At 43.0% G+C, this 16,596-nt stretch overlaps 1 protein-coding gene across 10 annotated transcripts in view; it reads left to right on the top strand.

The window, feature by feature from the left end:
• slit1a (slit homolog 1a (Drosophila)) overlaps positions 1–16,596 on the top strand; it is a 416,057-nt gene that overhangs the window by 348,989 nt on the left and 50,472 nt on the right. For all 10 annotated transcript variants that reach the window (XM_061910189.1, XM_061910190.1, XM_061910191.1 and 7 more), the window contains 4 exons: positions 284–416; positions 11,811–11,879; positions 16,360–16,431; positions 16,511–16,582. In XM_061910189.1, the coding sequence (XP_061766173.1) occupies positions 284–416; positions 11,811–11,879; positions 16,360–16,431; positions 16,511–16,582 (346 nt within the window). The remainder of the gene's footprint in view (positions 1–283; positions 417–11,810; positions 11,880–16,359; positions 16,432–16,510; positions 16,583–16,596) is intronic.

Consider the following 16,596-nt stretch of genomic DNA (forward strand, 5'->3'; position numbering starts at 1 on the left):
GCCAGCTTCCATTCTTTGTCCAAGCGCGTCAATATTATATTACAGAGGCTCCTTTATCTCTCACCCGGTAGACTTCCTGTTTTTTTTTTTTTCTTTGTCTCAAAGCGCCGCTGTCATTCTGAGAGATTGGGCTATTTGTTCTTTTTTTTTTTTTTTGTCTCGCCTTTAGCTGTCCACTCTTTCAACACTTTCTCACAGCGCTCTGACAGCTCAGATTGTGGCTGTTATCTGCCTTTGTCATCCCACCTTTCTCCGTCTGACCACGTTTCCGCTCTTTCCTCAGGCCATGAGGAGTCGAGCTGCGTGCCCAGACCTCAGTGCCCCAGCGAGTGCACTTGCATGGAGACGGTTGTGCGCTGCAGTAACAAGCACCTCCACACGCTGCCCAAAGGAATCCCCAGAAATGTGACTGAACTGTAAGTGCATCTGCGTTCTCTGGTATTAATTGAGGTGCCTAAGAAGCTTTTAATTGATTTTTATTTTTTTCATTTATTGATTAGGCTTTTGTTTTAGTAAAAGCATGCCATTATAGTTACTGTGTACAGCAGGGGTCTCAAACACGCGGCCCGCGGGCCAATTGCGGCCCGCTAGACGTTATTTTGCGGCCCGTACCTTAATATGACAATTCAATGTTGGTGCGTCCCGCGAGTTTTATATGAACAGTTATTTTTAGCGTCATACTTGTATACCATCGTTTTTTCCGGGAGACACCCAATTTTCAGTGACCCTCCAGGGGTAGTCATCCTACCCGAATTTCACCCAAACAACAAAATTTAAGGGGCCTTTGGCGTCCTCTACAACCTGTACAAACAGCGTGCTAGCCCAGCCCCATGTTGTATTTGGCTTCTCTAGACACAGTAAGCGACTGCAAGACATAGTTAATCAACAGCCACACAGGTCACACTGAAGGTGGCCGTATCAACCAATTTACCACTGTTACAAATATGTGCCACACTGTGAACCCACACCAAACAAGAATGACAAACACATTTTGGGAAAACATCCGCACCGTAACACAACATAAACACAACAGAACAAATACCCAGAATCCCATGCAGCCCTAACTCTTCCGGGCCACAATATACACCCTCGCCCCCCCCAACCCCACCCCCTATTGTAGCCCGGAAGAGTTAGTGCTGCATTGGATTCTAGGTATTTGTTCTGTTGTGTTTATGTAGTATTACGGTGAGGATGTTCTCCCGAAATGTGTTTATCAATCTTGTTTAGTGTGGGTTCACAGTGTGGCGCATATTTGTAACAGTGATAAAGTTGTTTATACGGCCACTCTCAGTGTGAACTGTATGGCTGTTGATCAAGTATGTCTTGCAGTCACTTACGTGTGTCTGCGGAAGCCCTATAAAAAATGAGTCTGGGCTGGCACACTGTTTAATATTGTTGTCCGGGTGAAAACCGAGAGAATGATTGCCCCGGTAAATTGTCGGGAGTGGCACTGACATTCGGGTGTTACCTGGAAAGATCGCGAGAGTTGGCAAGTATGTTGCTAGGGCGGAAAAGCCATTCAACGAAAGTTAATTCATTAAAAAGGGCATGTTAGATTTTTTTAAGAAATCTTTTCTTGCGGCCCAACCTCTGCCAGTTTCTGCATCCAGTGGCCCCCGGTAAATTGAGTTTGAGACTCCTGGTGTACAGTATACCGTCCCGATCAAAAGTTTACGTACAATTGTAAAGAACATAAGGTCATGGCTGTCTTGAGCTTCCAATCCTTCTACAACATTAATTTTTTTGTGATAGAGTGATTGGAGCACCTACTTGTTGGTCACAAAAAACATTCATGAAGTATGGATGGATGGTTCTTATATAAAATGTATTATGAGTCTACTGAAAATGTGACCAAACCTGCTGGGTCAAAAGTATACATACAGCAATGTTAATATTTGGTTACATGTCCCTTGGCAAGTTTCACTGCAATAAGGCGCTTTTGGTAGCCATCCACAAGCTTCTGGCAAGCTTTTGGTAGAATTATTGACCACTCCTCTTAAAAAAAATGGTGCAGTTTAGCTAAATTTGTTAGTTTTCTGACATGGACTTGTTTCTTCAGCATTTTCCACACATTTAGGTCAGGAATTTGGGAAGGCCATTCTAAAACCTTAATTTTAGCCTGATTTAGCCATTCCTTTACCACTTTTGACGTGTGTTTGTGGTCATTGTCCTGTTGGAACACCCAACTGCGCCCAAGACCCAACCTCCGGGCTGAGGATTTTAGGTTTTTCATTGTCCCATTCTCTGTAAAGCACCAGTTCCATTGGCAGCAAAACAGGCACAGGGCGTAATACTACCACCACCATGCTTGACGGTAGTTATGATGTTCCTAGGATTAAAAGCCTCACCTTTTCGCCTCCAAATATATTGCTGGGTATTGTGGCCTAACAGCTACATTTTTGTTTCATCTGACCACGGAACTTTCCTCCAGAAGGTCTTATCTTTGTCCATGTGATATCAGATGAGACAAAAATTAAGAGTTGTAGAAATGATCACATGGACAAAGATAAGACCTTCTGGAGGAAAGTTCAGTGGTCAGATAATCTGTTATTGGAAACTCAAGACAGCCATGACATTGTGTTCTTTACAAGTGTATGTAAACTTTTGATCACGGGACAAGTGGTAGAAAATGGATGGATGGATGTCAATATATGAACACAAGTAAGAAGAAAATGTGAAGCTGGTCAAAACAGTGCTACTCTTCTGGAGAACATTTGTGAGGTCACTGATGCTGGACAAGAGCTATCCATACATTCATTTTTCTGTCCTAATTAGTGACCCAGGTGAGCTGGAGCCAATCCCACACATCACAGGACACATACAAACGAACACGCATTCACACTCACATGCACACCAATTAATCATTATCAGAGTTTCCAATGAGCCTAACTATGAGAACAAGCAAACTCCACAAAGAGATGGATGAGGTGATTTGAACTGTTCTTCCCACTGAGTGTGAGGGCCTACATGCTAACCACGAGGTCACCTGACCAATATCATCCAACTGCGGCCACAAATGTACGTTCTCGTGCTACGGATTACGTAGAACTAAGTAGGCCATCTAAAGTACGACATCAAATCTGGTATGCCAAACTAGACGTCGTTGAAACCCCCAATGGGCGTTCTTGTGTCAGGTTGTCTCCACCATATGGCGTGAGAAGAGCTATAATACTTAAAAATGCAAATAAATCCACATATAGAACCGACTTTCCAAAACTAAAGTTTATTTGTTTCAAACTACCTCAGGGCAGCTGTGGCTACTGATGTAGCTTACCACCACCAGGTGTGAATGAATGTTGAGTCCCACTTCTCTGTGAGCGCTTTGAGTGTTTAGAAAAGCGCGATATAAATCTAAGTTATGTATGTATATATATATATATATATATATATATATATATATATATATACAAACCCCGTTTCCTTTTGAGTTGGGAAATTGTGTTAGATGTAAATATAAACGGAATACAACGATTTGCAAATCCTTTTCAACCCATATTCAGTTGAATGCACTACATAGACAAGATATTTTATCTTCAAACTCATAAACTTTTTTTTTTTGCAAATAATAATTAACTTATAATTTCATGGCTGCAATACGTGCCAAAGTAGTTGGGAAAGGGCATGTTCACCACTGTGTTACATCACATTTTCTTTTAACAACACTAAATAAACGTTTGGGAACTGAGGATACTAATTGTTGAAGCTTTGAAAATGGAAATCTTTACCATTCTTGGTTGATGTACAGCTTAAGTTGTTGTCATATTTTACGGTTCATAATGCGCCACACATTTTCGATGGGAGACATGTCTGGACTGCAGGCGGGCCAGGAAAGTATCTGCACTCTTTTACTATGGAGCCACGCTGTTGTAACACGTGGCTTGGCATTGTTTTGCTGAAATAAGCAGGAGTGTCCATGATAACGTTGCTTGGATGACAACATATGTTGCTCCAAAACCTGTATGGACCTTTCAGCATAAATGGTGCCTTCACAGATGTGTAAGTTACCCATGCCTTGGGCACTAGTACACCCCCATACCTTCATAGATGCTGGCTTTTGAACTTTGCGCCTATAACAATCCGGATGGTTTTTTTTTCCTCTTTGTTCACGTCCACGTCCACAGTTTCCAAATATAATTTGAAATGTGGACTTGTCAGACCACAGAACACTTTTCCACTTTGCATCAGTCCATCTTAGACGAGCTCGGGCACAGCGAAGCCGGCGGCGTTTCTGTGATGTTGATAAATGGCTTTTTCTTTGCATAGTAGAGTTTTAACTTGCATTTACATATGTAGCGACCAACTGTAGTTACTGACAGGGGTTTTATGAAGTGTTCCTGAGCCCATGTGGTAATATCCTTTACACACTGATGTCGGTTTTTGATGCAGTACCGCCTGAGGGATCAAATGTCCGTGATATCATCGCTTAAGTGCAGTGATTTCTCCAGATTCTCTGAACATTTTGATGATTTTACAGTGCCTGTAACATGGCAGTAAAACGGCTGATCAAACTAAACAGAAGTCATCATCATGGATCCACGAGGTGCGAATGCTAGCTCTCCAATCAGCTAAGCGGATTCAATGACTCCACTGTGACGTTTTGGTGAATTTACTGAAGAATTTGTTCAACCGAAACAATAGAAAAAGAATGCTGATTTAAATTAATAAAACTAACACAGACACTTTTAAGCGTGTTAGTGTATTAGCTCATGCTAACAACTTTAGCTTGATAAAATTACGATAGCATGTACAAATATGCATGAAAACACTCCTACAGACATTACACATGGGAAGATTCAATAAGTATGAATAGTTGTAGTTATATTGTAAATCGTACAAACGCTGCTTCATGTGATGAATGAAGAATCCTTTTGAGCAGAAACGCTATGGACGGTTTTACTCCCGGTTCAAGGCATTAGAACAGCAAGTACATTTTCAACCCACAACACCACAAGTGAGCGAAGTCGTCCACAAACAAAAGCAAACCATTTCAGTGTCTCTGCTTGTGTTTAATGAAAACTGTTGAACACAAAACAATATGGCCGTTGGCGAAAACAAATCCATAAATCAGCTGTTTTTTAAGTCGCAGGGTTCAAAGTGGTAATACAGATATCTTTTATTAAGTCCTTCGAGTGCCCGCACAACAATATTTTTCATCAACTTCAACATACCGTACATACAGTATACAAACAGTCATTTGTTCACAAAGTGGTGACCCTCGCCACATCTTTGTTTGTGAATCCCTGAGCAATTCGTGGAATCTGCTTTTATACCCAATCACGGCACACACCCGTTCCCAGTTAGCCTGTTCACCTGTTTTAATTGATTGATTGAAACTTTTATTAGTAGATTGCACAATACAGTACATATTCCGTTCAATTGACCACTAAATGGTAACACCCGAATACGTTTTTCAACTTGTTTAAGTCGGGGTCCACGTTAATCAATTCGTGGTACAAATATATACTATCAGCATAATACAGTCATCACACAAGTTAATCATGGGATGTTCCAAATAAGCGTTTGATGAACATTCCTCAACATTTCCTCAGACTTTTTTGCCACTTGTGCCAAGCTTTTTTTTTAAACTTGTTGCAGGCATCAAATTCCAAATTAGCTAATATTTGCACCAAAAAAATCAATCAATCAATCAATGTTTACTTATATAGCCCTAAATCACTAGTGTCTCAAAAGGCTGCACAAACCACAACACGAACCACTACGACATCCTCGGTAGGCCCACATAAGGGCAAGGAAAACTCACACCCAGTGGGACGTCGGTGACAATGATGACTATGAGAACCTTGGAGAGGAAGAAAGCACTGGATGTCGAGCGGGTCTAACATGATACTGTGAAAGTTCAATCCACAATGGATCCAACACAGCAGCGAGAGTCCCGTTCACAGCGGAGCCAGCAGGAAACCATCCCAAGCGGAGGCGGATCAGCAGCGCAGAGATGTCCCCAGCCGATACACAGGCAAGCAGTACATGGCCACCGGATCGGACCGGACCCCCTCCACAAGGGAGAGTGGGACATGGGAGAAAAAGAAAAGAAACGGCAGATCAACTGGTCTAAAAAGGGAGTCTATTTAAAGGCTAGAGTATACAAATGAGTTTTAAGGTGAGACTTAAATGCTTCTACTGAGTTGGCACCTCGAACTGTTACCGGGAGGGCATTCCAGAGTACTGGAGCCCGAACGGAAAACGCTCTATAGCCCGCAGACTTTTTTTGGGCTTTGGGAATCACTAATAAGCCGGAGTCCTTTGAACGCAGATTTCTTGCCGGGACATATGGTACAATACAATCGGCAAGATAGGATGGAGCTAGACCGTGTAGTATTTTATACGTAAGTAGTAAAACCTTAAAGTCACATCCTAAGTGCACAGGAAGCCAGTGCAGGTGAGCCAGTACAGGCGTAATGTGATCAAACTTTCTTGTTCTTGTCAAAAGTCTAGCAGCCGCATTTTGTACCAACTGTAATCTTTTAATGCTAGACATGGGGAGACCCGAAAATAATACGTTACAGTAATCGAGGCGAGACGTAACAAACGCATGGATAATGATCTCAGCGTCTTTAGTGGACAGAATGGAGCGAATTTTAGCGATATTACGGAGATGAAAGAAGGCCGTTTTAGTAACGCTTTTAATGTGTGACTCAAAGGAGAGAGTTGGGTCGAAGATAATACCCAGATTCTTTACCGAGTCGCCTTGTTTAATTGTTTGGTTGTCAAATGTTAAAGTTGTATTACTAAATAGAGGTCGGTGTCTAGCAGGACCGATAATCAGCATTTCCGTTTTTTTGGCGTTGAGTTGCAAAAAGTTAGCGGACATCCATTGTTTAATTTCATTAAGACACGCCTCCAGCTGACTACAATCCGGCAAAAAGAAAAATTATTCCAGTTCGAACGTTAAATATATTGTCTTTGCAGTCTATTCAATTGAATATAGGTTGAAAATGATTTGCAAATCATTGTATTCTGTTTTTATTTACGAGATGCACAATGTGCCAACTTTACTGGTTTTGTGGTTTGTAGCAAGGAGACATAAATTGTTAGTCATAATAAATCTTTTTTTTACCACCGTTTCATTGTCTCTGTGTAAGTTTGTGCAGTGGAACAGAAAATATGTGTAGATTCAAGGCTAGGCTCAATCCAACCCCTGATTAACTAATCGCTCAATTAAGATGTGTGTTTCCACACTTGCGCATTTAGCACACGTAATGTCTTCGGAGGGACGGCGATTTTGTTGCAGAGACAAAAGAAAACATCATTCGGAGGAAAAGCGGCCAAGAAGCCCTCCGGTTGTTCTCTCAGACATTCTTCTTATGTTCTCCCTGCAGCCCTCGGGGCTCACGCTGATGTCACTCTCTCACAACGGGGCCAAGCAAGCATCAGTGTGTGTGTGTGTGTGTGTGTGTGTGTGTGTGTGTGTGTGTTGTGTGCACGCATAGTTGCGTCGGGGCCAAAAGCCTGTCCACGGGAGCATAGGGGAGCGAGAGGACATTTAATGAGTGCTTTTCAATGGAAAGGGGAGGGAATGGAACTTTCCAATACTGCATTGAGCGCTTCACACTTGCACACACAAACACACACACACACACACACACACACACTGCAAGTCTGAGACCTGTCATTGTCCCAGCAGGTGTGACCAGGTGGGGCCCCTCTGTTCTGGGCTTTCATGTAGTCATCTGGAGCGCCGGCTACACCGTCATTATCCAAAGTGTCCTGTGCACCATCATTACCTATCATTACCCAGCAGCCCAAAGCCCCTAACTAACTAACCAGCCAACCCCCCCCCCCAAACCCAGCCTTCATCTCCAACTCTTCAGTACAGTCACAAAAAATAAATAGCAAGAGAAAGGCCCCCGCAGGTCCTCTCGGGGCCCCCCAAATGAGCCACTTGTCAGGGTGGCAGGCCTCTGTGAGCACTTTGCTCCGGCCGTAAAGCGTCTGCATCCTTGCAGGCATGATGTCAACGGCGGTGGGCTGCATGGGAACATTCACCGATGTCATTGCTGGGCCGCGTCCAAGAACCGAAGCGCATGATAGAACGAAGACGTCCCTAATGTTTAGCCTCTCTCTTTTTTTTTTTTTTTCATGCGGACTTCCCAAAGTGGACACGTTTTTAAAGGCCTACTGAAATGAGATTTTCTTATTTAAACGGGGGATAGCAGGTCCATTCTATGTGTCATACTTGATCATTTCGCGATCTCGCCAAATTTATGCTGAAAGGAATTAGTCGAGAACATCCACGATAAAGTTCGCAACTTTCGGTGCTCCACCGGAAGTCGCAGACGATGACGTCGCAAGTGTGGGGGCTCCTCACATATTCACATTGTTTATAATGGGAGCCTCCAACAAAAACAGATATCGAATCGTGACCCCAAGAATCGATATTGAATCGAGTCGTGGGACACCCAAAGATTCACAGCCCTAATAGTTACATTAGTTTGTTGTGCTGAGATGGACTGACAACCAGTCCAGTCTCTGGGCCAAAGTCAGCTGGTACAGGCTTCAGTTCACCTGTGCCCCAAATGAGGCCAAAACCTACAGAAAATGGATGAATGGAATTTTGTAGGATTAAGGTCAGAGCTTAAACAAAGTAACTTACACATTAAACAACTTTGGTATGGAACTAAGTACAGCACTTGGGATCTGTCAGGCTCCTTAGTACGACGTCAACGACCTCTAAACTCGAATGCTCTTCTGAGTGAACGGAACAAAACCATTACCATTTATGCACTGCAAACAGAAAAGGTGGCGTCTCTATACTCCAACATGCACCTGGGGATAGGTTGATTGGCAACACTAAATGGTCCCTAGTGTGTGAATGTGAGTGTGAATGTTGTCTGTATGTCTGTGTTGGCCCTGTGATGAGGTGGCGACGTGTCCAGGGTGTACGCCGCCTTCCGCTCGAATGCAGCTGAGATGGGGTCCAGCACCCTCCCACGTCCCCAAAAGGGACAAGCGGTAGAAAATGGATGGATGAACAAACTTTCTTGTTCTTGTCAAAAGTCTAGCAGCTGTGTTTTGTACCAACTGTAATCTTTTAAAGGCCTACTGAAATGAGATTTTCTTATTTAAACGGGGGATAGTAGGTCCATTCTACGTGTCAAACTTGATCATTTCGCGATCTCGCCAAATTTATGCTGAAAGGAATTAGTCGAGAACATCCACGATAAAGTTTGCAACTTTCGGAGCTAAGACAAAAGCCCTGCCTCTACCGGAAGTAGCAGACAATGACGTCGCAAGTGTGGGGGCTCCTCACATATTCACATTGTTTATAATGGGAGCCTCCAACAAAAACAGATATTCGGACCGAGAAAACGACAATTTCCCCATTAATTTGAGCGAGGATGAAAGATTTGTGTTTGAGGATATTGATAGAAAAAAAAAGCGCAATTGGGACGGATTCCGATGTTTTTAGACACATTTAAAAGGATAATTCTGGGAAATCCCTTATCTTTCTATTGTGTTGCTAGTGTTTTAGTGAGTTAAATAGTACCTGGTAGTCGGAAGGTTGTCTCCACGGGTGTGTCGACGCGCAGTGTCTCAGGGGAGTCAACCGCAGCTTTATGGACGGCACAAGCTCAGCTTTTCTCCGGTAAAAAGCGACTTTTTAACCACAATTTTCTCACCGAAACCTGCTGGTTGACATTTCGTCTTGATTCATGCTCGCTTGACCGCGCTTTGATCCATAGTAACGTTTCACCTTCAGGAATTTTAAACAGGGAATCACCGTGTGTTTGTGTGGCTAAAGGCTAAAGCTTCCCAACTCCATCTTTCTACTGTGACTTTTCCAATATTAATTGAACAAATTGCAAAAGATTCAGCAACACAGATTTCCAAAAAACTGTGTAATTATGCCGTTTAAGCAGACGACATTTAGCTGTGTGTGTGTGCAGCGCTCATTCTTCCTAAAAACTTGTGACGTCTTGCATACTCGTCATCATTACACGACGTTTCCAGGACGAAACTCCCGGGAAATTTAAAATTGTAATTTAGTAAACTAAAAAGGCCGTATTGGCATGTGTTGCAATGTTAATATTTCATCATTTATATATAAACTATCAGACTGCGTGGTGGGTAGTAGTGGCTTTCAGTTGGGGAACATTATCACCAGACCTATGTAAGCGTCAATATATACCTTGATGTTGCAGAAAAAAGACCATATTTTTTTTAACCGATTTCCGAACTCTAAATGTGTGAATTTTGGCGACTTAAACGCCTTTCTATTTATCGCTCTTGGAGCGATGACGTCAGAACGTGACGTCACATAGGTAATAAAGCCGCCATTTTCTCAAAAACACATTACAAACACCGGGTCTGAGCTCTTTTATTTTCCGTTTTTTGCGACTGTTTTACGTACTTTGGAGACATCATGCCTCGTCGGTGTGTTGTCGGAGGGTGTAACAACACTGACAGGAAGGGATTCAAGTTGCACCACTGGCCCAAAGATGCGAAAGTGGCAAGAAATTGGACGAAATTTGTTCAAAATACGAGAGTGTGGGGAAAGCCGACGAAATGGTCAGTCGTTTGTTCCGCACACCTTACCATTAATTGATTAACGTGGACTCCGACTTAAACAAGTTGAAAAACTTATTCGGGTGTTACCATTTAGTGGTCAATTGTACGGAATATGTACTGAACTTTTTAATCTACTAATAAAAGTATCAATCAATCAATCAAAACGAAAGCTATACTACTACAGAGATGGCAAGATTGTGTGGATATCCTGTGACACTCAAAGCAGATGCATTTCCAACGATAAAGTCAAAGAAATCTGCCGCCAGACCCCCATTGAATGTGCCGGAGTGTCTGCACATTTTACCGGCGGTGCTAAGGCAGACTTGGCCGAATAGCGTCAATAGCTATTCGCTCAATAGCTTCAGTTTATTTTTCAATTTCGTTTTCGCTATCTGCCTCCATACTCCAACCATCCGTTTCAATACATGCGTAATCTGTTGAATCGCTTAAACCGCTGAAATCCGAGTCTGAATCCGAGCCATCCATCCATCCATTTCCTACCGCTTATTCACTTTTGGGGACGCGGGGGGCGCTGGCGCCTATCTCAGCTACAATTGGGCGGAAGCGGGGTACACCCTGGACAAGTCGCCACCTCATCGCAGGGCCAACACAGATAGACAGACAACATTCACACTCACATTCACACACTAGGGCCAATTTATTGTTGCCAATCAACCTATTCCTAGGTGCATGTCTTTGGAAGTGGGAGAAAGCCGGAGTACCCGGAGGGACCCCACGCATTCACGGGGAGGACATGCAAACTCCACACAGAAAGATCCCGAGCCTGGGATTAAACCCAGGTCTGCAGGACCTTTGTATTGTGAGGCAGATGCAGCTAATGTCGCTATATCTTGCTGTGCTATCCGCCATTTGTTTGTATTGGCATCACTGGATGACATCACAGGAAAATGGACGGTGGCTTCACAGATAGCGAAAATCAGGCACTTCAAAGCCTTTTTTCGGGATATTCCGGGATGGGTAACATTTTGAAAAAAAATTAAAATAAGCCACCTGGGAAATAATTTTTATTGGTTTTAACCCTTCTGAAATTGTGATAATGTTCCCCCCTTTAATCAAACTAAGCAAAGTCGTCTCACGGCGAGACTTCCACTCTGGAGCAGCTGCACCCACTTTGCCTTCCAACAATAGCAACATTTTTGAAGGAAATACAGTTTTTAGCGCTAATAAATAACCCCGATAGTAAACCTCAGACAGGGTTATTTCTCTCTCAGCGCATCTTGGGGTGAATTATGCATCGGACTGAATTTATTTTTCCTTTTCAGGTATCTGGATGGGAACCAGTTCAGCGTGGTACCAAAGGAACTGTCCTCCTTCAAGTTTCTTCAGCTGGTGTAAGTCCTCGTCTTTGTTCCGGCCTCATAAAAGACGCACAAGCAGCCAGCTAATACCAATCAATCAATGTTTATTTATATAGCCCTAAATCACAAGTGTCTCAAAGGGCTGCACAAGCCACATTGACATCCGCGGTACAGAGCCCACATAAGGGCAAGGAAAAACTCCCCCCAGTGGGACGTCGGTGACAGTGACTATGAGAAACCTTGGAGAGGACCGCATATGTGGGCAAACCCCACATATGTCGAGCGGGTCTAACATGATATTGTGAAAGTCCAGTCCATAGTGCAGTGTTTTTCAACCACTGTGTGCCTTGAGATACAGTCTGGTGTGCTGTGGGAGATGATCTAATTTCATCTATTTGGGTTAAAATATGTTTTGCAAACAAGTAATTATAGTCTGCAAATCATGTGTTGTTGTTGAGTGTCGGTGCTGTCTAGAGCTCGGCAGAGTAACCGTGTAATACTCTTCCATATCAGTAGGTGGCAGCCGGTAGCTAATTGCTTTGTAGATGTGGGAAACAGCGGTAGGCAGGGTGAAGGTAAAAAAGGTGTCTAATGCTTCAACCAAAAATAAATAAAAGGTGAGCGCCCCTAAAAAAGGCATTGAAGCTTAGGGAAGGCTATGCAGAACCAAAGTAAAACTGAACTGGCTACAAAGTAAACAAAAACAGAATGCTGGACGACAGCAAAGAGTTACTGCGGAGCAAAGACGGCGTCCACAATGTACACCCGAACATGACATGACAATCAACAATGTCCCCATAAAGACGGATAAAAACAAGTGAAATATTCTTGATTGCTAAAACAAAGTAGATGCAGGGAAATATCGCCCAAGGGAAGACATGAAACTGCTACAGGAAAATACCAACAAAAGAGAAAAAGCCACCAAAATAGGAGCGCAAGACAAGAAGTAAAAGACTACACACAGGAAAACAGCAAAAAAGTGAAAATAAGTCAGGGTGGGATGTGACAGGTGGTGACAGTACACCTACTTTGAGACAAGGGCTATAGTCATGCATGCTTGCCACGACTTTTTACTGTCAACTGAGTTTCGTTTTTTAATGTTTTCTGCTGGTGGTGTTCCTCCGCATTTTTCAACGCAAAAAATGTGTTTTGGCTCAAAAAATGTTGAAAAACACTACCACAGTGGATCCAACATAACAGCAAGAGTCCAGTCCATAGTGGATCCAATATAGTAGCGAGAAACCCGTCCATAGTGGAGCCAGCAGGAAACCATCGCAAGCGGAGACGGATCAGCAGCGCGGAGATGTCCCCAACCGATGCACAGGCGAGCGGTCCACCCCGGGTCCCGACTCTGGACAGCCAGTACTTCATCCATGGCCACCGGACCTGTGTGTCCCCCGCCCTTCTCCATAAGGGAGAGGGGAGCAGAGGAGAAAAAGAAGAGAAATGGCAGATCAACTGGTCTAAAAAGGGGGTCTACCGTATTTCCTTGAATTTCCGCCGGGGCGCTAATTAATTTAAAAACCTCTTTTCACTCCGGCGTTTAACAAAGGCATGCGGTAAAGGCAACCATGCGCTAATTATTTTAAAACTTCTTCTCACTCCGGCGCTTACCAAAGGCATGCGGTAAATTTAGGCCTGCGCTTATAAATTTGAGTGTGATGTAAGGATACCTTCATGAAAAGCACATTTAATAAAAATACGTTATTATGGTCTTACCTTTACTTATAAATGAAGTTCATGTGCAGGTCCTTCTGATCAAAAGCATGGATAACTTGTTTATAGAAGTCTTCCTTATCTTTCTTCAGTTTTAAAAGTCTCTTTCTCGATGGAGATCTTCCTTTATCATCTCCTGCTTCAATTGAAAGTCCAGTTTAGAAAACTGTCTTATTTTAGATATGTAATCCTCCATGTTAAAAGTGCAAGCGAGAGGAAAAAAATAAACCATCGCTGCTCACTCTTGCTGCTTGTTGTCACTTTTTCCGCAGCCGAGTAGTCGCAAGAAGGATCACTAGCGCCCTCTACCACCAGGAGGCGGGAGTCATTTAATGACTCATAGTTGACACACGCAGCTACGGTATATTAATAAAATATAGCTGCTTACTGTTCTTTTTAGCATATTCAATAGTTTGGACCTTAAATCCTACTGAATAGCTCTTAATCTTCTTCCCTTTATGCGATTTCAAATTATTGAAATCAGCCTCCTCCATTTTGAAAATGATGACAGGTGAAGTGTCACTCGTGACGTGACGAGTTTGACCCGGCGGAAATTCTGGGCATATGCTAATTATTTTGCGAAACAAGTTTGACCCGGCGGAAATTGTAGACATGCGCTAATAAAAAATAATATTTTGCGAAACGAGTTTGACCCGGCGTTAATCCTGAGCCGGCGGTAATGCGCTAATTAATTTGCGAAACGAGTTTGACCCGGCAGTAAATCTAGGCAGGCACATACTATATACCCGGCTGCAATTCAAGGAAATACGGTATTTAAAGGCTAGAGCAGTGATTTTCAACCACTATGCCGCGGCACACTAGTGTGCCGTGAGATATTGTCTGGTGTGCCGTGGGAAACTATGCAACTTCCCCTAATTGGTCCAAAAAATATTTTTTGCAAATCTATAATCATAATAATGTGCCATTGTCTAGTGCCTGTGCTGTCTAGAGCAGGGGTGGGCATTACGTCGATCGCGATCGACTGGTCGATCTCGGAGGGTGTGTCAGTCGATCTCAAGCCAGGCATTAAAAAATAGACATAAAAATGAGCAATCATCAATCATACCAAGACTTCACTTTCGTCAGTTGTTTGACATTCTCGGCACCCGAGGATCTTGTGAGATGACGCTGGCTGCTGCGAGCTCATATTTAAGAAAAAAATCACTAACAGGGCGGACGCAGAGAAACACATTTTATTTCTAGAGACTCCGTACCTACCGTCAAAACTCTAAAGACCGACTGCACAGTTCCTGTCTTCACCATAAAAGACCTGTTTCATCCTGCCTGTGCTAACAAAATAAGAGTCTCAGAAAGCTAGCGTGTACAAGCTAGCAAGCTACGGAGTTTGATGCCAATGTATTTCCTCCCCGCCCTCAGCGACCGCTCCCTCTCCTCGCTCGCCCACACACTCACTGACGTCACTCACCTGCTGCCAGACATTAAAGGGCCACACACATATGCTACTCTCATAACAAAGTGTTTAAAAAGGAGTATGCAAGTTGGACAAATGAGATGCCAAATCCAACCACTTTCATGTGGTATTGGACAGAAAGGAGGACTTTTTTTTTTCCTCCATTTGAAAATGCGGACGTTATCAGCACCACTGTCTAATTCCAATCAATGCAAGTCATCAGAATCAGGTAATACACCAACTTATATTCTTGTCTTCATGAAAGAAAGGAATCTATGTGTGTTAAACATGCTTGTATTATCATTAAACACCATTAACTTGTTAACAAAAATGTCTCTTTCATAAATAAATAAAAATTATAAATAGGAATGAGGTAGATCTCCTCGACTTGGTCATTTGAAAAGTAGCTCGCCTTCAGAAAAAGTGTGAGCACCCCTGGTTTAGAGCTTGGCAGGGTAATCTTGTAATTCTCCATATCAATAGGTAACAGTAGGTAGTTCATTGCGTTGTCGGAACACGTCAAGGATGGTTTGTCGTGATCCCAATATGAAGACCACAGCGGAAGACAGTGTGCAGGTAAAAAGGTATGTAGCTCTTAAACCAAAAATTAACAAAAAGTCGAATTTCGCGAGGAAAAGGCACTGAAGCATAGGGATGGCTATGCAAACCAAAAGTAAAACTGAAGTCGCTACAAAGTCAACATAAACAGAATGCTGGACGACAGCAAAAACTTACAGCGAAGTACAGATGTACTTCCACAAAGTACATCTGTACTTGACATGACAATCAACAATGTCCCAACCAAGAAGGATGGCCTACGCACAACTTAAATAGTTTTGGTTGCGAAAACAAAGCAGGTGCGGGCAATAGCACTCAAAAGGATGGCGTGAAGCTGCTACAGGAAAACACCAACAAAACAGGAAATATCACCAAAATAACAGCGCAAGACAGGAACTAAAGCATGACACACAGGAAACAACAATAAACTCAAAATAAGGCACGACAACCTGGTGGAGTTTCATTTTTTAACCTTTTCTGCTGGTGGTGTGCCTCTGTATTTTTTTTTTTATGAAAAAAGTGTGCCTTGGCTCAAAAAAGGTTGAAAAACACTGGGCTAGAGTTTACAAATGAGTTTTAAGATGAGACTTAAATGCTTCTACTGAGGTAGCATCTCTAACTGTTACCGGGAGGGCATTCCAGTGTACTGGAGCTTGAATAGACAACGCTCTATAGCCCGCAGACTTTTTTTGGGCTCTGGGAATCACTAATAAACCGGAGTTCTTTGAACGCAAATTTCTTGCCAGGACATATTGTACAATACAAAGACCGTGTAGTATTTTATACGTAAGTAGTAAAACCTTAAAGTCACACTTGCTTTTCTTCCAGGGATCTAAGCAACAACAAGATCAACTCTTTGACCAACTCTTCGTTTGCCAACATGAGCCAGCTCACCACCTTGTGAGTGCACACAGACTTTGACTGCAGGGAAGGAAGATGCATGCTGACGTTCCACGCATGATTGATTCTTCCCTTGCAGAATCCTGAGCTACAACTCTTTGCGCTGCATTCCCAAGATGGCCTTCAGTGGACTGCACTCCCTCCGCCTGCTGTGAGTTTGCCATT

The sequence above is a fragment of the Nerophis ophidion genome, linkage group LG09, assembly GCF_033978795.1.
Source record: "Nerophis ophidion isolate RoL-2023_Sa linkage group LG09, RoL_Noph_v1.0, whole genome shotgun sequence".
NCBI lineage: Eukaryota > Metazoa > Chordata > Actinopteri > Syngnathiformes > Syngnathidae > Nerophis > Nerophis ophidion.